General features: G+C 50.7%; 1 protein-coding gene across 6 annotated transcripts in view; it reads left to right on the top strand.

The window, feature by feature from the left end:
• LRRC20 (leucine rich repeat containing 20) overlaps nucleotides 1-27,275 on the top strand; it is a 140,030-nt gene that overhangs the window by 45,060 nt on the left and 67,695 nt on the right. For all 6 annotated transcript variants that reach the window (XM_064594748.1, XM_064594747.1, XM_064594746.1 and 3 more), the window contains one exon: nucleotides 20,829-20,978. In XM_064594748.1, coding sequence (XP_064450818.1) covers nucleotides 20,829-20,978 — 150 coding nt within the window. The remainder of the gene's footprint in view (nucleotides 1-20,828; nucleotides 20,979-27,275) is intronic.

Genomic DNA, 27,275 nt, shown 5'->3' with positions numbered 1-27,275 from the left:
ATTTGGCCAGAAGGACCATGTCCCTTCTCTTCGGAGCTGACTGATTCAGTCTCTCATATTTCCAGCCAGAAAATGGATTCAAGGCTTATATTAATAACAGAAGTCAGAACAATGCCAAATTAAAACAACCACCCCATCCACTCCAGCCCTTCTAGGTCATTTCCACCTCGAGAACATTACCAGTAACCCTCAACAGCTCAAATAAAAGTCAGGACCATTAACTCAAATTGAGGAGGTCCAGATGAGAAGTCACTGATACCCCTTTGAGGTGTGGAGAAGTCAGAGGGGCACAGGGGGCCTGTGCTGGTGCCAAGTGGAGAGTTCGAGATGGTCCCCAGGTATCCCTGGGCCCCTTGCTCTGATATCCTGCCATCTACCCCAAAAATGGTAACTCAAAATGAGCAAACCTTTAGTATCTCTAAAAGCAAGAAAAAGTTTCATTTGAGCCAAGTTAGGACAGCTGCCCCCGCAAACACGCCCTTTGCAGGGAAGAAAGGGCTCTGGAGAACGAACAGTGTTTACAGGGTTATATACTTGTTACATCTTGGAAAAGCTCAAAAAATTGTAGATTTGCATGTAGGCAGGAGTCACAGTTGTAAAGGAATGCAGGGAGGAGGAGCAGTGATCACCATCTCAAGGATAGGACACGTTTTCTTTAGGCTGCTTGCTCACAAAGCAGATGCACAGTGCACGCGTGGTGGGCCATGAATCAGGCTTTCGAACGAAGTTTATGTACAGTCATGTTGATCTGGAAAGAAATCTAAAGGGGCACCTGGGTGGCTCAGTCGGTTAAGCATCTGCTTTCAGCTCAGGTCATGATCCCAGGGTCCTGGGATCGAGCCCCGCATTGGGCTCCCTGCTCAGCGGGAAGCCTGCTTCTCCCTCTCCCTCTGCTGCTCCCCCTGCTTGTACTCTCTCTCTCTCTCTTTCAAATTAAAATCTTAAAAAAAAAAGAAAAGAAAGAAAGAAATCTAAAATGGCTTCCCTTGTATATCAGGCCTTTAGAGAGTTTTTCCTCTCATCACTCTCTACACAGGGTTTCGGTCCTAAAGACAGCCTAAGGGGCGCCTGAGTGGCTCAGTTGGTTAAGCGACTGCCTTCGGCTCAGGTCATGATCCTGGAGTCCCGGGATCGAGTCCCTCATCGGGCTCCCTGCTCAGCAGGGAGTCTCCTTCTCCCTCTGACCCTCCTCCCTCTCATGCTCTCTGTCTCTCATTCTCTCTGTCTCAAATAAATAAATAAAATCTAAAAAAAAAATAAAAATAAAGACAGCCTAAGAATGAAAATCACCTAGAGTCAAAATGACCCATGAATACGAATGAGCTCACACTTCTTTAATACCCACGATGTGCTAAACTGTCCCAGGTGTTTTGTGTGTGTCTCATTCAGTCCTCACTGGGACCCTGTGATCTGTTCATCACTCAGCCGTGAGGGAGCTGCTATTACTCTCGACTCCCAGAGGGAGGAGACTCGGCACAGAAAGCCTAAAAAGCCTAAGCCGCTTCTCCAAGGTGGGGGGGTGGGGGGATTCAAAGGCGGGCACTCTGGCTGCAGAGTCACCGTTCTTACCCCTGGCTTAACCAACAGCATGGTGTAGAGCGCGCTGATGGCTGGGAATCAGGGGAAGTCACTGGCTGTGGACAACAGACCCGTGTTGTAGGGAAAGATGTGCTTCGGACGTCACGCTCAGCCTCTGAGGTCAGAAAGTTCCGTGGGCCCTAAGTGCCTCTGCTGTACTTAATCTGGCAGTTTCTGAGCAGGGAGTGACATGATCCAGGTGAGGTTAAGGCAGATCATCACTGGGCTGAGGATGGATGTGAGAGCAGCAGGAGGGAAAGCAGGGAAGAGGCACCTTCCGTGGGCCAGGCCTGAGCTGGTGTGGCTTTGTCCTGAGTGGGGCCTGGGGTTGGGGGAGACGGGCAGGGAAGGTGGTGGATGGGGGTGGGCAGCTCATTGGTTGTGGGAGCACGCAGTTAGAAGCCTGGTCATGCCATAGCAGAAATAAGGAAGTCCATGCCATAGCAGAAATAAGGAAGTTTGGGGTGGATAAAGGGATTCTGATGAGTTGGGGTCCCCAAGGGACACATCCCTGAAGAAGTGCACGGCAAAGGGACTGGAAATATTAGCACAGCCAGCTGGAAATGGAGATTTCTGTGGAAGGGCTGCTGCCTGGGAGCAGCGCTGTCTGTCTCAGCCCCCACCCTAATTGTGGGGGCCCTGACAGCCCCCAGAGCATCCTTCACCTCTCCCTGCAGCGTAGCCACCTGGACACCTGGCTGTCACTGGCACCTGAAGCAGCGTTTTTTTAAGGTGAAGAGAAATACTGAAATCACTCGGATAATTATGCAGCCTCACAGATACATGTTGGCAGAAGACTGAAAACGTTCTGCCTCAGAGAGAGAACCAAACAGAGGGTGTTGTGGCATCAAACACTGGCGTTCCTCAAGGAGGAAAGTGTTAGCCTTGGGAAGGTGATTTAGCGAGACAGAGGGGTTTATTAAAATCACGTATTTCCAGAAACGCCAGTATACCACGGAGGGGCTCCGACACACCCCACGCGGTCAGTGTGGTGACTGACTGAAACGAGAGATCTCCGCTGTCCTCTGCGGGCTAGGAAATGTGGTTCCTTCCGAGAGACAAGTGTGGCAGAAGGTCATTCTCTTTGAAGACGAGATTGGATTCGATAGACTTGTCATTGGCACCTGCCTCATCTTGGTTGACCGTTTTGCTAAGGCACCTATTTTAGTCGTGCACCAATTTATCCCCAGGATTCCTTATTCTGTCAAGTTCATTTCAGCAGACCTTTATTCACCGTGTGCTGTGTCAGGCTCTGGAACGCTCTGCAGAGGATGGGAAAGTGAGGGAAGCAGGAGGGAGCTAACTACTGAGCTCTGGCAGGCGTCCCATTATACCGTGTGTGTGTGCACACGCGTGCTCGCGTGCATGCTTGTGTTTCTGCCTGGGCTGCCCTCTGCCTAGATCTTTGCATGCCCTGCTCCTTCCTACTCTTGTCTCAGCTAAGTACCACTTCCTCTGAGAAGCCCTCCCTGACCACCCTAGTAAGGGTGGCCCCTGCCTCTGCCTCAGTCACCTGGTCTGCCATCACACCGTTTTCTTTTCTTAAGAGCAGTGTTGCTGCTTGACATTCCCTCAGGTATTTGTCTATATTTACTACCCTTCTCCCTGCACTAGAATGTAAGCCCCTTGAGGTCAGGGACTCTGTCTTGCTCACCACCGTCTGCCCCGACAGTGCTAGCTCAGGAGACCTTTGTCAAGCGAATGACTGCATCTGATTTCCTCAACAGCTCTGGACAGGTGGTGTTTTCACATCACTCATAGAAGGGGAAACTGAGGCTCTGGGAGGGCCCTGGTTTGCCTGGATTTTCACAGCCAGCAGATCTTGTGCTGGACTTTGCACTTGAGTCTGTGGGCCTCCCACGCCCCCTGTGACATGCTTCCCCACCTCAGTGGAACCTGATCCCTGCCCTCCGGGAGCTCTCTGCCCAGCCAGGAAGCGTGGGCACCCCGACAGATTCGACAGACACACAAAGGGGGCTTGAAGGCGGGAGCAATGACATCACTAGAAGACATGAGCAAAGACTTCATGGAAAGGCAGCCTTTACAAGGTGTTGTAATATGGTGGTGATGAGAGAGAAGGTTTTTGAGGCTAAAGGTATAGCACCAGCAAAAATACAGAGATGGGAAAGTAAAGGGAGTTTGCAGGGAACAGTGAGCAGTCTGGCTTGGCCTGGGGGTGGGAACTCCCATGAATTGTGTGAGGGACTTCTGGGAAGGGGAGGTCGGACCCAGACCCCTCGGCGGGAATGCAGGGCTGCAGAGGGTGGGTTCCACCCATATGGCGTCGGCGTCCTGAAGGTTCTCAAATGGGCAAGGGTATTCATATTCAGGTGATGGGGAGGGAAAGGTGGGGGCAGGGGGCAGAGGCAGGGAAAGGGATTCTTTAATAAAGGAACAGCCGCGGTCATTGTCAAGGTGGATTCCAGGGATATAAAACTGTTTTCAGGTAACCAGAAGACCATCTTAGTTGAAATCTTCACATCTTGGCTGCAGAGGGCTTGGTTCTTGCTGTGAACTCAAACCTTAGACAGCTATTAGCTCACTGTTTTCCTCGTTCCGCAAAAGGGCCACTGTGCCCCCATTTTACAAAGGGAGAATAACAAGACAAAGCTTCTCAGTGGTGAAGGGTAGAGTTAAGTCCAGAGGTGTTTGCCCAGCTCAGTGCCAGGCCTGAGGGGTCATCAGCAGGAGGATGCACATTTCTCCTGTCAAGTTCACCGCTCATGGGTCTCAGATTCAAGTCTGCAGATACTTACCAGTTGGGAGAAGATGATCCAGGACGAACAGCAAGGCAGGTGTCCTGGAGTTGGAGGCGAGGTGGTTAGGGCAGCCTTCCTGGGGGAGGTGGGGCTGGCGGGCCAGAGGATTTGTGGGGGCAGAGGGGAGAGGGTGTTCCAGACTGGGTGAATGGCACGGACCAAGTCCAGGTGGCAAGTGAGCTCAAGGACTGGCGGGCGGGCAAGACAGGGCATGCAGGCTGGTGGCCCCGCACTGGTGTTTGATGGAGTCAGATGCTGAGCACAGATGCTCTTTGGAGACGTTTGCTACTGTTTCCTGGTCCCTTCATCCAGCTGTGACCTCAGGAAGCCCAATTACTGCTCAGAAAACCCATTCCTTGCAGGCCTGTTCGTTGTTTCAGACCCTGACGGCTTGAGGAGAAAAGGTGAAAATTTAGTCAGTCATTAAGCGTGCAGCTCTCTTGTGCCCGGGGCCCTGCCTTTGTTGGTAAGTGCAGTCTCCCCACTGTCAGCCACAGCCCCCTCACCATCTGCCCTGCTCAGAAGTGGGCTCCAGGCGAGCGCAGCTGTCTGCAATCTCATCACCCCCAGAGATGTCCACGTGTACCTACATGTGGGCTCCGGCCCCGTGGCCAGCACCTCAGCCCAGGCAGGGGTACCCCTAGGGCAGACCCCAGGCTTCTCCGCTGCCCAGCACATCAGGCCGGGGAAATTTATTCTGGGACATGCATTGTCCCCTACTGTGGATGAGGCATTGTGCCGGGCACTGCAAGTGTTGGGGAGCCTGAGGGGCATCTGGACACGATTCCTGCAGCAAGAAACAAGTGTTTGCCTCCCTTTGACCGTGTGCAGGTGACGTTCACAGTTTTCGCCATGTCAGAGGGCCCGCTCTGCTCATTCATAGGTGGAATAACGTGGTCGACCCTGAAGTTGGGCTGCCCTGATTTGAAGCCTGGCTCTGCCACCTGTTGGCTGGGTGACCTTGGGCAAGTGATTTTACCTCTCTGATCAAGTTAAGTCTGATCGGAGTTAGGTTTCAATTTGCTCATCTCTAAAAGGTCCTTGCTTTCTAGAGTTGTAAGGATGAAAATTGTGTTATGTTTAGAAGGGTGGGCAGCATATACTCAGGGCTGTAAAAGTATTAGCTGTGATTATTGTTAATTAGCATTTTTCTTTAAATGAAGTTCTCTTAAATAAAATTTAAAAGGATTTTATATCATGACTATAAATGGAAAATCAATACCTGGTAACCATAAAAATAAATATGAAAACAAAACATGGTTAGAAAATCTTAGGTATATAGGTTGGGCTTAAATCTGCTCCCCCACTGGAAAGGGGGTACAGCAAAGATGAGAGGTGATGGCCAGCCCCGGACTGAGAGTTTGAAATAGGCATTTTTCGCCCTGTGGCTCGCTGCCATTTGCATAGTGATTACCATCCAATTCCTGCTTCTCAAAGTGGTGTCAGCATCAGCATTACCAGGAAGTTCATTAGAAATGCAGATTCCTAGGTCCCATCCCAGAGCTGCTGAATCAGAACCTGCATGCTAACAAGGTCTCCAGGTGACTCCTGGGTACATTCTGGTTTTTTGTTTTTGTTTTTTAAGATTTTATTTATTTGACAGAGAGAGACACAGTGAGAGGGAACACAAGCAGGGGGAGTGGGAGAGAGAGAAGCAGACTCCCGGGAACACAAGCAGGGGGAGTGGGAGAGAGAGAAGCAGGCTCCCGGGAACACAAGCAGGGGGAGTGGGAGAGGGAAAAGTAGGCTCCCGGCAGAGCAGGGAGCCCGATGTGGGGGCTCGATCCCAGAACCCTGGGATCATGACCTGAGCCGAAGGCAGGCGCTTAACGACCGAGCCCCCCAGGCGCCCCGGTACATTCTGTTTTGAGAAGTCTGGTCTGTGGTCACCAGTGTGTGTGTCCCACTCGAGGAGCTTAAGGTTCAAGAGTGACCTGCCCAAGGTCGCTTGAGTTAAGAACAGCAGCATATCAGAATCCAGGTCTCCAGACCCTACTCTGCAGGGCAGCATCCTCAGAGGAAGTCAAGCTCCGCCCCATCTTCACTTACTGTGTGACCTTGAACAAATTCTTAACCTCTCTGAGCCTTTGTTTCCTTATCTGCCAGAGGAGACTCGTAATCATGCCCTCCCTCAGGGGTGGTTCTCAGGATTATCTAGAGAAGATGTTCCGTCAGTGTTGGCGGCTGTTGTCTTCGTAGAAGACTTCAGGGCCTGTCCCAGCGTGTGGCCTCTGCCTGGACCAGCGCTGGTTGCTCCAGAGGTGCTGGAGGCCTCACTGCCCTCATCATTACAGCTGCTGTGTCAGTTCTATTCCCCTTTGTCCCAACATGTTAGCGATGAGTCATCTATTAAATGAAAATAATTTATTATCTCAGATGTTGACTGTGTGTCATTTGGTGGTATTCTGCGTGGGATTTATTTACTTATGATTCTAATCAGATAGGTGTTTGTGGATTGGCTGGCTTGCCAGGAAGACGCCGGCACTGCTTCGGCAAGTCCCAGATCCTACGGTAGCACGCACAGCGGTCTCCTTGCGATGAGGCTGTGAAGGGGGTGACTGCCAGGGGTCCTCTTCCTCCCTCAGCCAGCCCGGGAGCTGGAGCTCAGCCTTGTAAATGAATTCTCACCTGGAAACAATGTCTTTGCATTCCCACAGCTGCATCTCCTATCCCCCGAGTGACCCCGTCCGCCACCCTCCGCGCCAAGCTCCTAAAGGACGTTTTATTTCAAGCCCAGAACAACCCTGTTAGTTAGTTGGATCATCTTGGTCTCGTTTTTTTTTTTTTTTAATTGAGGAATAATTCCTATCCTTAAAATTCTCCATGTTGAAGTACAACATCCCATGGTTTTTACCGTATCCATGGGGCTGTGTAGCCCTCACCACAATCCATTTAAGAACATTTTCATCACCCCCAAAAGAAACCCTGTCCCATTAAGCTGTCATTCCCTATTTTTCCCATCTCCCCCAGCCCCTGGCAGTCTCCTTTCTGTCTCTGTGGATTTGCGTATTCTAGACATGTTCAGGCAGGGGAATTACATAGTATGTGGCCTTTTGTGACTGGCTTCTCTCACCCGGCACACTGTTCCTGAGGTTCCTCCATGTTATGTCAGCACTTCATGCCTTGCCGTGGCCCTGTGGTGTTCCATTGTATGGAGATAGCGCATTTTGTTTGTTCCTCCACTGACAGACGGTTGAGCGATTTCTATTTTCTGGCTTTTGTGAATAGTGCTACTATGGATGTGTACCTACAGGTGTTGGCATGAATTCTTGTTCCCATTTTATTAAAGGGGAAACTGAGGCTGGGGTTAAGTAACTTGCCTCAGACCTCATCGCAGAAAAGCCCTGGCACAAGGAAAGCCTCGGTCTGGATCCTGAGGAAGAGTGAGCTCTCAGGCCCCGCCGCCGCCACCACCTCTTCCTTTTTAGGTCTCTGGCTCTCGTGTGGCTCTCGTGTGTTCTGACCGTTGGGTATGATGGCCACCGGCTGGGGGACCAGAGAAGTTCAGTTTTGTTCTCTGAGGCAGACACCCTGCAATCATGTCGTTTCCCAGAGAGGCTGGGACTCCTGCAGTAGTCAGTGAGGAAGCACCTCTGAGATCCGGATTCCCGTCTGTGCGGCATCTGTCACAGGCTGTCGGCCGGGCTCTGCCGTAGCCCCTCTGAGCTTGGCCCTGACGGGATTTTAGCCCCAGCCCCCTTGTCCGCATCAAGACGATCTCCACTGACCCAGCATTCTTAGCACTTGAGGGAAAATGTTCCCGTGGGTAGCTGGATGCTAAGGATATGACTCTCTTTATTTATTTATTTTTTTTTAAAGATTTTTATTTATTTGAGACAGAGAATGAGAGACAGAGCATGAGAGGGAGGAGGGTCAGAGGGAGAAGCAGACTCCCTGCCGAGCAGGGAGCCCTATGCGGGACTCGATCCAGGGACTCCAGGATCATGACCTGAGCCGAAGGCAGTCGCTTAACCAACTGAGCCACACAGGCGCCCTATGACTCTCTTTAAATTGAGGATATTAGTAAGAAGTAATGAGTGCTTGTTACAAAAATATCACACAATACAGAGATCTATAAAGCAGGAAGTGAAAGAAACAACTCTCCCAAACCCACAGCCACATTCAAGTTAAATGGTCTCCCCACATTCCCAGAAGACGCCATGCCCATCTGCCCCTTCTCCTGAAGTGCCTTTCTACCCTTCTCTACTTGCCGGCCAGGGCCCAGTATAAATGCTACTGTGGAGGAACTTTCTGGACTTCTGCGGTCCGCAGTGAGCTCCTCCTCCTGTGACCGTTTCTCTCCAGGTGGCATGACACAGGGAAGGACTAGGAAAGGCTGCTCTAGAGAGCGGGAGTTAAACGCCAGCAAAATCCCTGAAAAGACCTGGAAGTAGTTATCTGTGAGGAGGGGGACTTGTGAAGAGAGAGTAGTGCCAGGCTTTTCCATTTTGTCTTAAACCTTCTAGAGCTAGTTAGCTCAGTAAACACTGGGCACAAGTAACTCTGTTAAAATCCTGGTGAATTGTGCAAGGTGGGGCGTCGGGGCTAGTCCTTGATGACTGGTGCATTTTGCTTTCTCTTGGCGTCCCGCACCTCCCAGCTTTGGAAACCAGGTGGCATTTCAGAGATTGGCTGCTGAGTCCCGGAGGCCCAGCTGTCTACGGGCTTGCGTCTCCTTCCAGGATGCCAGCCCCCATCCGTAGCTCCTGAGCATACCTGGAGGCCCTGGGAATTTGGATCTTCTGGAAGGGGTGCAGGTGCTGGTCTAAGTTTTCATTTTCACACTCCAGAAAAATCTCTTTTCTCTCCATCAGCCTCCTGAATGGGAGCCCCATGCTGCACAAGACCTCTGCTCCAAAGCCCTCACACAGTCCCATGTCTTATTCTGTTAAACTGAGCTCTGTCAGGGGAGGAGAGCTGGGTCTGAGTCACAGCTCTTCTTTTTGTGCACCGTGCCTCAGTTTCCACGATGATAAAACGGGGACGAACACAATAATACCTATCTCATGGGTTGTTAAATTAGACAAAGTGTGTCAGGTGCTTAGAAAAGTCTCAGGCACAGGCACATAGGTACATATGGTACAAAGGAAGTACCAGATAAGGGTAAGCTATTATTATATTCCTTTTTGTTTCTAGGACTCTTTTCTGACCATGGTAAGAAGAGTGAGCATAGCGTAGTGTGGACCGATGTCATGGAAAGACCATGGGCTTCGGAATTGGGTTACTCTGGGTTCTAATCCCAGCTCTATATTCATGGGCATGGGTCGCCAACTTCAGCAAGCCTCTGATCTCCCCACAACAGTACACGTTCTAGCACGTTCTAAGGCACACAGCTCAGAAACATTTGACTGCAGCTTGCAGCCTCCCTCCTTTGACAGGAGCATTGGCCAAAGAGCCTTTGTTTAGTAAAATCATGAAGTCACAGAATGTCCGGCCTGGTTGAGACGCCCCAAATCCCATGGTTCCAACCCTCATTTTACAGAAGAGGAGACACGGCCCTTGGGGAGGGTGTTTCCCTGAGACTCCGTGGCTGATAGCAGAGGGGCCGGGATGAGAATGGGGGCCTCCTGAGCCTCGCCCACCATGGCGTAAACACTGAGGGTCGCCTGTGCCTCTTGCAGAGCCAGAACCACGAACCAGCCAGAGAGAAGATTGGAAGACAGTGGCTCTATTTTGAAATAGCCTGGCCTGAGGGGAAACAGGAATCGCGCAGGGCAAAACTAAGTCCCCTCCACAGGCCTGGACCAGCCAGCCCTCAGTAAATGTGAGTCACCGTCATTACCATCACCATTATTGTCTTTAGGGCCAAGTAGCCACAGCTGGTGGGAGTCCCAGTCCCTCTGTGCCGTGACTCCTGAACATGGGTGCCCATCAGAGGTGCTTGTTAAAACACAGATGGCTGGGACCCACTCCCCAAGCTTCTGATTCTACAGGTCCGGGCTGGGGCCTGAGAATGTGCATTTCTAACAAGTTCTGGGCTGACGCTGATGCGGTAGGTCCAGGGTTGCCACTTTGAGAACCACTGTGTTGGCCTGGCCCTTGCTCCTGAGCGTGGTCCTGGGACCTGCCTGGTAGAAATGCAGAATCTCAGGCCCCACCCCGGACCTGCAGCATCAGAAGCCTTGCCTTAGCAGGATCCCCAGTCGTCTGTGTGCATATTGTGGTTCGAGAAGCAGACGTCCCCACCGTGGCTGCAGAGCAGAAGCACCAGGAGACCTTTGGAACCCCCTGATCCCCAAGCCCCAGCTCCCGCTAATTAAGTCAGAGTCTCTGGGAGCGAGACTCAGAAATCAGGAGTCTGTGATTCCAGTGTGGCCACGTCTGAGAACCACCAGCTAGAGTCCACAGCGGCAGCCAGGAGGGCCTCAGGGACCATAAGTTCCAACCCTGGCATTTGACTGAGATGCAAATCAGATGCAAATCGGAACCACAGCGGCCTGCCCGAGGTCCCACGGTCGGGAGGTGACCCATCCAGATAATTCTTCCACCAGCTCTTTCAATTCTAAGTCCCCTTAGTACAGCTCCCTGGTAGCTGCTGTTGACGTACCAGGGTCCGCGGGCATCCGTCGCCCCTTGGAAGACGGGCCTGCTCGTGGAAATGGCCTCTGCTGCATCCCAGAGCAGCCTTCTGTGCCGTGTGCGCGTTGGCCATGCCAGGGAGATGGTGCATGTAGCATTAGGGGCGCGCTGAAGGCCAGCTCTGCTCGCAGCGCCTCCAGCAACAGGGACGGCGATGACAGCACCCATCCATGGGGCTGTGGTGTGTGCGGATTAAGGGCTCATGGGACAATCAGTGACTTGCTCACCGGGAGCACTTTATAAATGTGAATTACTATTTCAGTAACTGGGTGACCTTGGGTAAGTCACGTGACCTTGAACAGTCCACATCCTTTCACTTCTCTGTGACTCCGTTTCCTCCTTTGCTAAGTGGAGGTAAGCAGAGGACTGGCCTCACAGGGTGGTTGTGAGGAGGAGGTGAAATCGTGAGTCTGAAGCCCCAAGCGCAGTTTCCTGCACACAGCTGGCATCCACGAATAGTGGCTGTGGCCGTGTGTCACAGACTGAAAGCCTGAGCAAGAGTAAGTTCTGGCTGGAGCAGGCTCTGAGTTGGGCCGGTCCTGACTCTCCAGAAGGAGCATCTAAAACTAGGGGGATTAAAGGTTTCTGGGGTATTTTTGTCTGGAGAAAAGCTTATAATGTCCCTCATCCTCACTGATGTAAAAGATTGCCGTGCCAGGGCAGATATACTATGTGTGATCCAAGAGGGCAGAGTAGCAGTTATCATGTAGTTCATGAAAGAACTCTATAACAGTTAAAACCATTCTGTAGAAAGGAGGATGAGCTCCCCATCACCGGAGGTATTCAAGAACTTTACGCCCTCTGGTGGAGACATTAAAAGAATTTCAGGTCTGGGCGCCTGTGTGGCTCAGTCATTAAGCATCTGCATTCAGCTCAGGTCATGATCCCAGGATCCTGGGATCGAGCCCCGCATCGGGCTCCCTGCTCGGCGGGAAGCCTGCTTCTCCCTCTCCCCCTCCCTCTGCTTGTGTTCCCTCTCTCACTGTGTCTCTGTCAAATGAATAAATAAAAAAATCTTAAAAAAAAAAAAAAAAGAATTTCAGGTCTGAGATTGGAGGCTACATAGTGTTTCCCAAGTTTGCTTATTGCTAAGAATCACCTGGGAATATTTATTAAAAACACAAATTCCGGGCGCCTGGGTGGCTCAGTTGGTTAAGCGACTGCCTTCGGCTCAGGTCATGATCCTGGAGTCCCGGGATCGAGTCCCACGTCGGGCTCCCTGCTCAGCGGGGGGTCTGCTTCTCCCTCTGACCCTCTCCCCTCTCGTGCTCTCTGTCTCTCATTCTCTCTCTCAAATAAATAAATAAAAAATCTTTAAACAACAAACAAACAAACAAAAAAACACAAATTCCCCGGTGGTCATTGCAGATGCACTGGAGCAGAATTTCAGGCGTGGGGGCCTAGGATTCACCTCTCCACATGATTCTTACTGGGAAGTTTGGATAACATGGGCTAAATGGACTCCAGTCTCCTAACTCTGAGATTATGTGGAAAAAAAGTTGATGTGGAAACAAGACATTGTGGGCGGGCTCAGGTCACACTCCCACAGCCTTGGGAGTCCTGCTTCTTGGCCAGGCCTCGGAGCCCCTGGGCACACCAGCTTGAGTCCCCGACACTTTCTCCTTTGGGGCTGTAACTGGGTCAGCAGGGGCTCTGCCACCCTCTCTGCCTCCCCCATACTAGACCCTGTCACCAGTCCTGGCTCTCGGCAGGGACTGACCCGGGGGCACAATTCTGTGTTTCTGAGAAACAACACAAGTTTGACCCAGCCCTCCTGACTCCCTGCAGTCTGTTTTGTTTACTTCTCCGATTTTGCTTGTTTTGCCCTGGTTCTGCCCACCAGTGACTTTTCATTAGGCATTCATTAGGCTTAACAAGATAACCCTTAATGAAAGACCTGTGCATTGTGAATAAAAGCTACTTTATTAACACAAAGCACTATCATAATTAGAGGCTTAGGGAGATGCAGTTTGGCCTTTTGCAATAATAATTATAATTATGAGAATAATCTTGCTTTGTGTTTATTACAGTGCCTTCCCGCAAGCTTCTCTGTTCTCTGCTGCAGCTCAGATATCAGTGGCGGGGGAGGGCACTGGAGAGTCCTGCTTGAATCCAGCTGCTGTCCAGATGCTGCTATTGTCCCCTGTTGTTAGTACCCCTGAGTCCCCCTTGGGGTTTTTGGGCTTGCATGCAGCATCCACTCGCATGAAATGTTCCCATGCTAGAGCCTTCCTCACTGAGGACTTGCTGAGCAAGGGCAGGGCTCTAGGAAATTGTAGGACGTGGCAGGTCTCAAAGGGGGTGTCCCGGAGCAATGCAAGTCCTCTGGGCCTTTGCTTGTGGCTTGGCCCACATCTGGGCTGCCTTCCCTCTCCTCTGACTCTAGTAATCTCTCATCCATCAGCATCTAGCCTGAATCGAGGGTGACCAACTCTCCGGAATTGCCTAGGACTGAGGAGCGGTCCCCCAGGACGCAGGACTTTCAGTGCCAAAATTGGGAACGTTCCGAGCAAACCAGGACAAGCTGGTCACCCTGCTGGAATCTTTGCATTCAGATTCTTTGTCCTTCGTCATCTTGCCAAAATGCCCTTGGACAATTTACCTATCAACACGGGCCTCACTTTCCACCTGTGAGGGTAACTCGTGGTGGTTATGGGAATTTAATGAGTTAATATATAAAAAGTGCCTATTACCGTGCCTGGCACATAGTGAATACTCAGCAACGTTAGCTATGTTTGTTTTGTTGAGTTGAGTGAGACCTTTGAGATCCCCTGGCCTCTATGTGGTTCATGCATCCTCTGGGTGGTGACTGCTTGGTCATACCCCCCTGATGTGGTCCTCACTTCCTCACAGGGGAGCCTTTTCCTTTATGGCGGGTGAACTATTCCCTGTACCGTCAGCTGTTCCATAAAGAATGGGACCCTCTTCTTGATGACATCCCATGACTTCTTGAGGATGACTCACCTGTCTCCAGTCTGGGTCTTCTCTTCCCTGGGCAGGGTACCCCCTCCGTTAGTGAGACCTGGCCCCAGCCATATCCTAGCTGTGTCCTCTGTAAGGAGTGCTACGTGCTCCCGTAAGCGCCAGGGCCCAGCATGGAACTTGGCTCAGCTTAGGAGGCTTTTCTCTACTGCAGACAGGTGTAGCGGGTATAGATGATGCCCGTGCTTTGAATTAGATCTGAGAAGAATTTCCTGAGAACAAAAGGGGACTGGCCTCTGTCCCCAGAATCACGTGCCCTGAACTAGAAAAACCTACAGGACTTTTTGGCCAAGGCCCTGTTTCCCTTTGAGATGCTCTGCATAGACTCCCTTTTCTCTGGCTCGGCCCAGGGACAGGTACCTAAGTACTTCTTAAGGGGGCAGGATCGTAGAATGGTTAGGACCCGTGGCTTCCTGAACAGCTTAACCATCTCAATCTTACTCCCCTTCTTTTAGCTGTATGACCTTGGGCACGTCACTCCATTGCAGTTTCCTCATTCATACAGAGAGGATAGTTCTGACAACCTAGCACATGTGAAATAGTAAGTGGTACTATTTATGGCTATTATTATCGCCGTCCCCCAAGGAACAAGCATGAGATAGATCACTCCTTGTGCACAGGTGGGGAGAAGACTGAGCAGGTTTGAGACCTGTTCCCGCATGTCTGAGTACCTGGATCTCCATATTCTTGTCCCGGGGACTGTGGAGAACTGTTCCTGAGATCATGGACCTGTCCTCTCAACAGGAATTGGAGTCCCCGTGCAGCGTTAGTGGCTAGTGATGTGGCCGGGACGGGGCGCATTTGCATCATGTCCCAGCAGAGCCCTTTGCCATCGGTGGGGTGCTGTACCCCTCCGACATGCACGCCAGCCTCTGGGAGGCGATTCTGGGGTCAAAGAGTGGGTAGAACAGATGGCATCCCTAAGAACAAAAAAAAATCCTAGGGAAGTCACTAGGCACAGTGGGGAAAGGTGCCTGGCACACAGTAGGGCTATTATGGAGAATAAACAAGAGCAGCATGCGTGAATACATTCCAGACCCTCAGCACCCTCGGATGGGGGTGTCCGTATGCTTCTGTGACTTAGGTCCGTTGGCCAAATGAGGCTGCAGAGGCCTGCGTTGCTTGAATTGGAGACTGGAAAAGGGGAGAGTGTATGGTTGGGATGGTGCGTGGGTGGCCCAGGTGGCAGGAAGGAGGTTGCAGGCTGGGTGTTTCTGGGCTGATGTACTCAGGGAAGACAGCTGTTCTGAGGACGCTTGGAAATAACCTGAATGGCCTTATGGCTTTACGTCTCTTCTGCCAACATCGTGAGCACTTTCTCTCGCTTTGTGGGGAGTGGGGTGCGCTGCACAAGTAATTCTTGGTGCCTGAGTCCTGAAGCTTTTGCTCCACTTCAATACAGAGAGTTTCTTTCTTTTGTGGGTCTTTCTCATTTCTCTTATTGATGAGGAGCTGGCTGCCCTCGGTTTATACTTGAATTTACCAGGTTATTTTTTCCAATCAAAGCTGTTTTTATGATAAATTAACTTTTCTATTTTAAAAGTGAAGTATCACTATATATGCTTGAGAAATATTTTTATTTAAATATGTAGTGGTACTTTGCCTATTTTATATAAAATAAACATCGGGACTGTAAGTAGTAATAAATTGCTCCAATCCTTTGTAATAACTATTTGACACTGTGATTATTTTCCTCTTTCCCAGGCATATGTACTTTTTTACCTAGTTTTACGTGTATTACAGGGTGCATATAATTTTTTTTATTCTGCTTTAAAAAATGCTGTAACTTGAATTATTAAACAAGAAAAACAATGGACAGACTTAGGTCGATAATACTATTTAAGAAGGTCTACCAACACTGGAGAGGGTGGGGAGAAATACCAGAACTCCAAATAGAAAAACGGCAAGAGATGTGAACAGGAGTTTGCCACAAGAGAAATAAAAATGGTTAATTATCCATGAATGATAATCCATCTCATTATTGAAAGACTTGCTGATTAAAAGCAAGGGATGCCATTTCCCCTGATCATATTAGCAAAGATTTTCTTTTTTTAACGATCCTCTTACCTATTGGACAGAATGTATGTTAATTGGCTTAAGTACTCTGGAAAGCAGTTTGGCAATACATCAGGAGCCATGTGTGTATTTGTTTACTAATGATATTTTTCTGCTTGTGAACATCTTATGTTCTTTTCTCATCTCTCTCTGGTGGTCTTAATTTTTTTGACTGAATTATATTGAGAATTTTAAATAATAAAGATAACTTTTTAATCAGATTTTTGAGTTAATTAATTAATTTAAGAGAGAGAGCATGAGTGGGAGGGGCAGAGGGAGAGGAAGAGAGAATCTCAAGAAGACTCCATGCTGAGCACAGAGCCCGACGTGGGGCTCCATCTCATGATCCTGAAATCACGACCTGAGCCAAAACCAGGAATCAGTTGCTTGACCAGCTGAGCCACCCACATGCCCCAAATAGAACTTTATTTTTAAGTGTATTTATTTATTTATTTAAGTAATCTCTACACCCAACGTGGACTCGACCTCACGACCCGGAGATCAAGAGTAGCATGCTCCACTGACTGAGCCAGCCAGGCGCCCCTGAAGATAACTCTTTATCCTATTTGTAGATCCTTTTCACAATCTGTTGGCTTATTTTTTTAAACATCCAGGTCTATTGATCTGTTCTTTGTGATTCTGTTATTGCTCCTAGGTTTCGAAAGTCATCTTCACTTAAGAAGTTGTATAAATATTAAAGTCTGTTTACTTCTGATTTTGTTTGATTTCAAAAATATTTCAAGAGTAATTCTGTCTAGAATTTACTTTGATTATTATTATTATTTTTTTTAATTAGAGAGGGAAGAGGGGAGGTCAGATGGAGAAGGAGAGAGAGAATCTTAAGCAGGCTCCATGACGGGGGGCTTGATCTCACAACCCTGAGATCATGACCTGAACTGAAATCAAGAATCTGATGCATAACCAGACTACCCAGGCATCCTAAGTTTACTTTGATTCTTAGGTTAATTAAGAGTCTCTTTTGTTTTCCCAGAATTGTTAATTGGCTATTCTGATATCAGTTATTAACCTTTCCCCTCCCCAATTTATTTGTGAGGCCTCCTTTTGTGTTTATAAAATTATGACATGTTATTTATAGACCACATTTTCCAGACTATTTTCTTTCTATAATCTATTTTTCCTATTGCCCTCTGTTTTAATTATTGTAATCTTAAAACATTGGTTATCCCCCTACCTTCTCCTCTTCTAGGGAGCCTTGCTTGCTTACTTCCCTAGCTGAAATTTAAAGCCATTTCAAAAAATGGTTTTGGGTTTTAAAGTTAAAAAAAAAAAAGAACAAAGAACTTTCTGGATTTTCAGGAGGAATTACATTAAACAATCTATAAACTGATTTCTGAAACAGATCACTATCATTTCAATCTTTTGATTTGTGATTAACGAGCATATTCTGTATCTTCACATACAAATCTGTTTTTTTTAGCATTTCTTAATTTTTTAAAATTTATTTAAATTCAATTTAGTTGACATGTAGTGTATTATTAGTTTCAGGGGTAAAATTTAGTGATTCATCAGTTGCATATAACACCCAGTGCTCATTCCATCACATGCTGTCACTAATGCCCATCACCCATTTAGCCCATCTCCTGCACCCACCTCCCCTCCCGCAATGCTCAGTTTGTTTCCTATAGTTAAGAGTCTCTTATGGTTTGCCTCCCTCTCTGTTTTCATCTTATTTTATTTTTCCCTCCCTTCCCCTATGTTCATCTGTTTTGTTTCTTAAATTCTGCATATGAGTGAAATCATATGGTATTTGTCTTTCTCTAACTGACTTATTTCACTTAGCATAATACCCTCTAGTTCCAAAGACATCTTTGTGAACTTTTTTCTCCTTTTCTTAATATTGGTCAGATACATTTTCCATTCTGCTTATCTCTATATATTTTATATGATTATTGCCGTTTGAAGTAGGATCTTTAAAAATTATATTTTATTGCTGACATATGGGAATATTACTGAATTTTGCGTATGTATTTTGATTAGCCACTTCGCTGAGACCTTTTTAATTTGCATAGTTTGTCAGATGATTACTTTAGATTTTTGAGGCTCTGCAGCCATTTCATATGCACATGATAATCATTCTATCTGTTTCCAGTGTTTATATTTTCTATTTCTTTGACCAGAACTTCCAAGATCATATTCAGAGATACTGGTGATGGAGGGCATCCTTATTTTGCTCTTTGCTTTCAAGGGAAAGCTTCTGACGTTTTCCTTGATGTTGCTTCTAGCTTGAGTGAGATCTGTCGCTTTTACCCAAAGGGGCTGTTATGATTTACAACCACAACAAAGATTCCTTTCTAGCCCTAGCCCATTGCGCATCTGGCACAAAGTACTAGGAGAATGATTGTTTGGAAGTGTTTGCTCTTTCTAGAATCCCCAGCCTGCTCCAAACTTTGAGCCTACAGAGCTGGTCCATTTCCAGCCCTTGATCTCCCTCTACTGAGAAAGCCCCACTTCTGGGGATTCGTTCCTCCCTGGCAGGACCTTGAACCCTCTTCTGCCAGCCCTACTGGCTGATGTAAGAGCCAGCGCCTGACATTGGACAGTGATAGGGCTAGAGTCACTCAAGCAGACTCCCCACTGAGCTCAGAGCCCCACTCAGGGCTCCACCTCAAGACCCGAGACCATGACCATTTTTGGGACCTGAGCCGAAATCAAGAGCCAGATGCTTAACCAACTGAGCCACCCAGGTGCCCCAAGACACTTCTTAATAGGATGCCCTATAGAAGACCTCTGTGGATTCTCAGTTTTCTGGACTTCTGCCCTTGCCCCATCTGTCCTCTTTCTCAGACCAGCTCCATGAGATCGCCAGTACCCCTACTTTGCCCTCCGAGTGTTCTGGAGCACTGCCGACCCTGTGCTCTGGAGGTCTTCCCAGTCCAGGGGGAAAACAGACACAAAACAAGGGTAACCCAGTACAGGATGACGAGGTTCTCATTCATACTCTATGAGACTCCGAGATTGGAGCAACCAACTGCCTAGAGCAGTCAGAGAAGGCTTTTAGAGGAGGTGACATTTGAGCTGGTCTTAGAGCAAGGGTAGAAATTCTATGAGGCAGATGAGAGAGAAGGGCTTCAATTATGATTATTTCGACAGACTTTGCATTACTGTTGCTATTCAGAATGGGATCTGTAAAAACTATATATCATTACTGGCATGTAGGAATATTAATTGAATGTTGCATAATTATTTTGGAGTGATCTCTAAAGGCTTAGGGGCCCAGGGGAGTCTGGCCTCTTTGGGGAAAAAGGTTTGCAGAGAGATGGGACAGTGCTGTCTGAGTTGGTTAGTGCTCCTGGGGTTCAGGGGTTGGAGGAGGGTGACCCCCAGTAATGGGGATGATCCAGGAAGATTTCCAAAGAGATGGGTTGGGAGCTGGCCTTGAAGCATGGAGAGGATTTGGGTAGAGTGGGAAGGGGAGGGTAAAGTGGAAGAGGCGGAGAGAAACAGCATCCCCATCCCCGCTGTGCACCTGCCAGGCACATTTAATACTTTTCATATTTAATTTTCCTGACAGCTCTGCTCGGTAGATGGTAGTAGTACCCCTGTTCTGCAGATGAGGAAACTGAGGCTCAGGGACTTTAAGTGACTTAGCGTAGCTGGAGAGCCTAGTTTCTGAGCTTCCATGCCTTCATTGCGGCCGTGCTGTCCTATTGCTTTCTCCAGATAGAATTCACATACCATACAATTCACCCACTTCAAGTGGACAGTTCAGCAGTTTTAATATATTCCCAGAGTCATGCAACTATCATCACCATCCAGTTTTAGAGCCCCCACCCCTGAGCTGCCCAGCCCTAGGCAACCACTACCCTGCCTTCCATGTCTAGACATGCGCCTGCTCTGGACATCTCATGTCAATGGCCTCATAAAATACGTTTGGGACTGGCTTCTGCCACTGAGCATCCTGTTTTCAAGGTTTATACACACTGTAGCATGTATTGGTACTTTGCTTCTTTTTATGGCCAACAATATTCTTTTTTTTTTTTTAAGATTTTTATTTATCTGTCAGAGAGAGAGAGAGAAAGAGAGCACAAGCAGGGGGAGCGGCAGGTAGAGGGAGAAGCAGGCTCCCCGCTGAGCAGGAGCCGGATTCGGGACTCGATCCCAGGACCCTGGGATCATAACCTGAACCGAAGGCAGACACTTAACCGACTGAGCCACCCAGGGGCCCCAAACAATATTCTTTTTGATGGATAATACCACATTTTGCTTATCCACTCGGTCTGCGGATGGACGGGTGGGTAGTTTGCACGTTGTAGTGTTGTGAGTAACGCGGCAGTGAAGGCCCCCGTGTGGTGTGTTTTCAGTTCTCTCCGGTGTACCCCTACGAGTGGAATTGCCGGGTCATGGGGTAATGCCAGGCTTACCCTTTGGGGAAACGGCCAGACTGTGCCCCACGGCGGCCTCCCGGCTGCCTCTGACGCAGGCTTGCCTTCAGAGTGACAGGGCTGGGAAGAAGGGCAGACCACGAAGTCTGTGTGAACAGCCTGTTTTTCAAGGCGACTGTTACAGAGTAGTGTTGAGATGGCGGCCTCACCGTGGAGTCTTCTGCAGAGGGCGGACTCAGCAGGGGCTCAAGGACACTGCCGTGAGTGCCCGTTGTCCTGAGCGGGCACAGCCACCCCTGCTGTACTTGAGCTCCCAAAGCCACGGGTTCAGGGTGCGAGAGAGGGACGGGTGTGACCCATGGTGATGAGGGCTCTCGGAAGAGGGAGGGCGGGCTTTCGAGCCTGGCACAGGGGAGACAGGTGAGAGAGAAAGGAGGTGGGGAGCAGAGGCAGGGTCGGGGGCTATGCGGTGTGGGGCGAGTCCCCAAGGAGCTGGGGCTAACTCTGCTCTGTCTCTGTTCTCTGGCTGCAGATCTGGCTGAGTGCAAGCTGGTTTCCTTCCCCATTGGCATCTACAAGGTCCTGCGGAATGTCACCGACCAGATCCACCTCATCACGCTGGCTAACAATGAGCTCAAGTCCCTCACCAGCAAGTTTATGACCACGTTCTGTCAGCTCCAAGGTAGGCCCCGCTCAGCCCAGCTGGGAGGGCATGGCCAGCCCTCGGCCTTCAGGCGCCAGCCCTGTGTGGACAGTGTCCACTGGGGCCAGGGTCGGGTCAGCTAGACTTGGGAAATCATTCCCGAGGGAGGCTCTAAGGCTGGACCTGTGTCCTTTCTACGGCCTGGAGGTCTCTACTTGTTGCTCCTCCCTCTAGCTCGTTGTGAATCAGATCGACTGATGGTCAAGGGTATGGGTTCAGGGGTGATTGTCTTGTTCAGAACAGACCGGAGGACTTTGTGGGGTCCTGAGGCCCACAAGGAGTTATTTCTCAGTAGGCTTGAACAAGCCCCCTTCCTACCCCACCACCCTGGCCCAGGTTTCCCACGCTGCTTGCTTGGGTCAGGAGTGACAGGCACTGGGGAGGTTGGAGTTTGCTGTCCTGAGCACACACAGCAAGTGGACAAAGGTGCTTGGCTGGGCGACGGGCAGGTGACAGGCAGGTGACAGGCAGGTGGGCACTGTGGATTCTCTTGAAATGGCTTCTCCAGCTGGGCTAGCTAGATGCAGTGGCCACCACAGTGCCCGTCCCCTCTCCATAGAGCAGCCCCTCTACCCTTCCAAGAGAGTCCCCTGCCGCTCAGTGAGCCATGGGTGGGAGAATTGGGGAGGGCACAGGGGGCATAGGAGAGGCGAGTCGTGCCTTCTGGAATTCTATCTGCTAGGGGCATGAAACAGGTCTCAGGGCCTGTTTAGAGAAATGAGTAAGTCAAATGCTGATGCAGTAGGAGGGACGTGCACAGACATAGCTCACACGGTCGATTTTTGGCATCCTAGGGGAGGTGAGGGCATCGGGCAGAGCCCCGAGTGGAGAGGGAGGCGTGAATTGGCAAACGCAGCCCAGGGACAAGCAAGCTACAGGCAGACCTGGAAAGGCCACCGGCTAGCTGCAAGCGCGTGGGCCAAGGAGGAAGGATTGGTCTGCAGAGTCATTTCTGAGTGACGCTCACAGGGCTTGCTGCATTGGTGCCTAAACCACGGGGGGGTGAGGGGTCCTAGGGCAGCCCTTGGCTCCCCGGGGCACCGTGGGCACTTTCAACCAGGCTAATTTTCCCATCCGTCCTTTTCTCGTGGCTGCTTCTCTGCACAGATGAGATGGGCCCTCACAGCCAGCAGGGCCCATGGACCACAGCGCTCAGCCCTGGCGGAAATTAGAATCATCTGGGGCACTTTTCTACAAACATAGTTGCCTTAGCTCCACCCCAAGACCAGTAGAGTCAGAATGTCTGAGTATGGGCCTGGTGATTGTCTTTTAAAACCTATTCCAGGCATGCTGAAGTGCTGAGGTTGAGGCCATGGCTCGGGTTATAGACGCGAATACCTAAGAGACTAGCATGTGAGCGAAGAGCATCTGGGCGTGAGACTGGTGGGGACTGTGGCAAACTAAAACGTGCCCTGCTCAGCTTCAGCCAGATACGCCACAGGAGTGTTCTGTTTTATTCAGTAGAAGCTAGGAGAGGGGTTTAATGGGGATTGTATCAATTTTTATATAATCTGGAAGCCGATGAAACTCTTGCATGGTCGATTTAGCCCATGAGCCATCAGCTGGAAGAATCTCCCGTAATCTATCAGAGCTGTCTCTGCCATGGCCTTTCGTGGATGGAAAAGGAAGGTCAGGGAGAGGAGGCTTGTCAAACATCTCAGAGCCACACACCCACGTCCACCACGCGGGCCAGGGCTGCCTTTCCAGGCCACCTGCGGTAGCCCATGGGTCCCCTCGACATGTTTGCTTCCCAGACGAGAGTAGAAAGATCGAAAATGCATGGTGGGTGCTGCAGGAAGGGCAGTCAGGTAGCACGAGCATTCATTTGTGCTCTCCTTCATTCAGCTTTCCCTTGAGCACCTGCCGTATTCCAGACGTCTATCTGGAGGCGGAGGAACAGAGACTGGTAGACCAGGTCCGTCCCTCAAGCAGCCCAGGGTCTCTGAACAGACTTGTCCACAGCACCAAGTCCTGTGATGCTGGTGTGGAGGGCATGCTGAGGCCGCCGGGAAGGAAACTTCATGTTCCCTGCGAGTGGCGTGGGCAGCGGGTGGGTATGGAAAGCAAGGGCTTTCAAAGGACTTGACATTTGGCAGTGCCTTGGTGGATGGATAAGTAGGCCCTCTCCAGGGGGCACGGTGACACATGCCAGAGAAATGCATGTGGAGCCCTGCACATTTGTGCCTTCACTACGGAAATGTGTTTATCATAATACCCTTCCCGTCAGAGGTCCATTGAAGGATGCAGTTGGCCCTCCCTCCCTGTGGCTGGCGGCTCCTGACTCCCCCACGGCGCCCCGGATCACAAAAGGAAAGCTGTGCTGTATGCAGTAATTGGACCTCACAGAGGTGGTGACAGCAGGAGCTGGTGGTGGGCTGGGGACCGGGGCTGGGAGGGGCTGGGGCTGAGAGCCGCACCTGGCTCCTGGAGCCATGGCTCTGGGCCCCAGCCTGGATTTGTGGTTTCTCTTTCAAGTTGAAAAACCCTCTCCTTTTATGTGTGAAAGGGAAGCTTGAATAAGGCTTTGCTGGCTTGCCAGCTTCCTCTGCTTGGCTCTTGATGGAGGAGGAGGACTGCCTTGCTGCTGGGGGGAACGCCGTGTCTGCCTCCTCCCCACCTGCCGCATTGTCTCCGGTGGGCGCCCTGGGGACTGGCTTCTGCTGGGCTCATGGCCCCCTCGGAGTTGGGTCATCTTTAAATGATTCCATGCCTTGGATGCCCTTCACCCGGGTTCTAGAAGAAGAAAGCAAAACACGAGAAAGCCCATGGCACCGGTGGAATCCGTGCGAAGGGCAGGCACGCCCTGTGGAGTGCATCTCATTGTCTGACTCCGGCTCTTCTGTCCCCTCTTCTCCCGGGTGCCTGTCTCCCCACTTCCTCCCGATACGAGTGAGTCAGCTCTTCTCATGACCGTGTCCGGGGCCTGCACACCTGTGGAGATCCACAAAAGCCACCCAGCTGAGAAGCAGAGGCTGTTTATTCAGAACCGGCTCTAGTTGGTGGGGGGTAGCCGGCAGCTGTCACCGGGGTCTGGCAGAGACTCAAAGGCAGGCAGAGGAGTGGGATAAAAGGGAAGGCTGTGCCCCGCTGGCGGGGAGGGGGGAGCTGGAGGCGGGCCAGCTCGCAGCAGGCATCCTGTGTAATTGGTTAGGGTGCCTTTTGGCTTTCTCCAGTCGACCCGAAGCTGTCCGTTGGTAATCAAGTCCTGGCCATTTGGGGCCGATTGTTACGGGAGTCATATTTGGCTAACTGGACCGTCCATAGAGACTGCCATCTGAGTCCCTGCGAGTATGAGCGAGAGCAGACTGGCCTCCTGGGCCAGTTCCCACAGCGGATGGGTTGGCTCCCTGGGCAAGGGGGCTGCAGGGTGTGGGTCCGAGTGCTGTTTTTATATGTGGCCTGGCCATTGTCTGCGTGCCTGTTCAGTTGCTCACAGCCTGCCTTTCAGCTCAGTATAGCAGTTCCTCGGGAGCACCTGTTGTGCTGTGGGCACGGACAGGTAAGTAATAACCCGAGGGTCCGAATTTGTGGGGCACTTAGCCCTCGAAGCTTCTCGCGGAGGGTTTGACATGTGTCATCTCGGTTAACCCCTTGGCACCAGCCATTTGGGGTGGTTGGGACAGCAAAGACCTAGATGTGGGCCTTGAGGAGTCCCCAGTCTCTCGGGGGGAGGTGGGTGTGAAAGCAGACAGCCACCTTAACACCCGAGGGGGACACAGCAGACATTTACAGGAAGTCTGGTGGGCAGGCCGAGGCAGAAGTCAAGTCTGCTTCGAGTGCGTGTATTAGTTTGCTAGGACTGCCCAGTCGGAGTACTGTGGCCCAGGGGGCTTCACCAACAGACATTTATTGCCCACAGCCCTGGAGAAGGGAGTCAGGAGGTTTGGTTTCTTCGGAGGCTTCTCTCCTCGGCCTGCAGGTGGCCACTTTCTCGCTGTGTCTTCGTGTGGCCTTCCTGTGCACAAGTGTTCCTGGGGTCTCTCTGCATGTCCTCGCCTCCCCTTCTTCTCGGGATGCCAATCAGATGGGATTAGGGCCACTCTAATTTGAACACAAGCCTCATTTGAACATGAGCACATCTTTAAAGACCTCGCCTCCAAACACAGCCACACTGTGAGGCACGGGGGGCTAGGACTTCAACATAGGAATTGCGGGGGGGACACCATTCAGCCCAAAACACTGGGGAATCAGGAACCTGCAGAGGAAATGGCTTGGAGGGGGCACTGGAAAGAAAGAAAGGGGGAGTTCCCACGGCATCGTTTGGGAAGATGGGAGGTGTGTTTGGGAAATGGACTAAAACAGTACAAGACTGAACATTACGGAGCAGGGGGATATGGTGTGGCGTCAGCGACTGGCCTGAACGAGTGAGCGATCCTCAGAGAGCCTGTCAAGAGGGAGCCGGGGCAGGTGACCTGAAGGCAGTGGGAGATGGTGTGTGGGTGTCTCCCTCCACTTCCTGCGTTGCCCTGGCCCATTGGCTTACTTTTCTCTAGCTGATGGCACTGAGTGGATAAAGGGGGAGAAGAGAGGGCGTCCAGAACAGTGCTGGAAAGCAGGGCAGACACTGAAGCCTTGCAGTGGTCAGTTGGATGCTGATGTCTCGGTTTTAGTCTGGGATGGGGCAGATCTACTCTGTTGGACACACATCTTCTGTTCCCTCTGCATAGCCCACCACTGGAACAGCGGGGTCCGGGAGGCTCTGTCTCACCTGAGTCATTCACAGTTGCCCACGATCAAGGACTCCTACCTGATCCCAAGGTAGTGATAAGATTGTGGCCTTTTGCATCAGTTTTTGCCTTTGGTCTCAAGGATGTCTGTCCCCTGGGGTTACCTGGCCGAGCTCAAGGGGGCAAAGGCCAAGAAACCAAACGTCCTGACTCCCTTCTCCAGGGCTGTGGGCAATAAATGTCTGTTGTTGAAGTCCCCTGGGCCGCAGTACTCTGTTTGTAACCCCTGTGCGCATGCTTATGGGCAGTGGGTCAGCCCTCCTTAGTAGAGAATTAAAGGAATCCCAAGTACCATGGGCTTTAGCATCCTTAGGATAGAATCCTAGAGATAGGATCATCAAGGCCAGCATTTTAAGGCTGTCCATCTATCCTATGAGGTCATCAAGCCCTGATGTCACCCTGAGCCTGGGACTCACCAGGGTGAGGAGCAGCCTGCCTTGTGGTTAGGCTGAACCAGGACCCACAAGATGAGAGCTGGGCTGTTCGCGATGTTCAAAGCATAGACACCCAGTTCTGGGGTGTGCTGTCTTCTGTTTCCCTCTGATCCTACTCTCTCTCACTCTCTGGCTGTGGTTGGAAGCAGCCAATGGGGACCTCCCCCACAGGAGATCAGGGGAAGAGAGAGAAGAAGCTCAGTGAATATATTCCCCTGGCCACCTCCCTGTGAGGTCCTCCTCATTCCGATGTCACTTCCCTCGAGGCAGCCTCCACACGACTCTCTCATCCCAGGGTTGCTGTGGGTGGTGACAGCTCCCTGCTCTGAACCCAGGGTTCCTGCGTGATCCCTTGAGGTTCCCCTACAGCTCCCTATACCTTTGTAAACAGCTCCTTGCAAATGAAGCCTCCGTGATTATCCTAATTTGAGGGTGCCATCTGTTCCTGGTTGAGGCCCTGACTGATGCTCTTTGTCACTTATTAGCTCTGTAAGCATGGGTAGGTTGTTGAATGGCTCTGTGCCTCAGTTTCCCTCTTGGTATTGTGGAATAATAACAGTAAAGGCTCTACCTCAGAGCGCTCCTGTGAAGATTGACTGAGTTCATCCATGCACAGCCCTGGGGGTCGCTGCAGCCCCAGCACCATCCAACACAGGACCTGGCCCATAGTGGTAGGTGTTCAAAACTACGCACTGAGCGGGTGAATGAGCGACTTCCCACCACCTGGTTGGCGGAATAATGACCCCCCAGAGGTGTCCACGTCCTAGTTCATGCAGCCTGTGACTATGTTACCTTACGTGGCAAAAGAGGCTTTGCGGATGTTAATCAGCTGAGGACCTGGACGTGGAGAGAGATCCTGGGTTAAGTGGGAGGGGTGCAGATGTCCACGAGGAGGCAGGAGGGCCCTGAGAAGGAGATGTGATGGTAGAAGCAGAGATTGGAGCAGTACGGCCGCAGGCGTCTAGAAGCCAGGAAGGTCAAGGCACGGATTCTCCCCTGGAACCTCCAGACCATACATAGCTCCGCACCGTCTTTTAGTCCTCTGAGACCGATCGTGGTCTTCTGAGCTCCAGAACTGTAAGATGAGAAGTGTGTGTTGTTTTATGTCATCTGGT

This window comes from Mirounga angustirostris, unplaced genomic scaffold (genome assembly GCF_029215605.1).
Source record: "Mirounga angustirostris isolate CCGP_5_RB_7025 unplaced genomic scaffold, mMirAng1.0.hap1 SCAF_6, whole genome shotgun sequence".
In the NCBI taxonomy this organism is placed as follows: Eukaryota; Metazoa; Chordata; class Mammalia; order Carnivora; family Phocidae; genus Mirounga; species Mirounga angustirostris.
The sequence above is the reverse complement of the archived record's forward strand: the minus strand, read 5'-3'. Positions and strand labels throughout refer to the sequence as shown.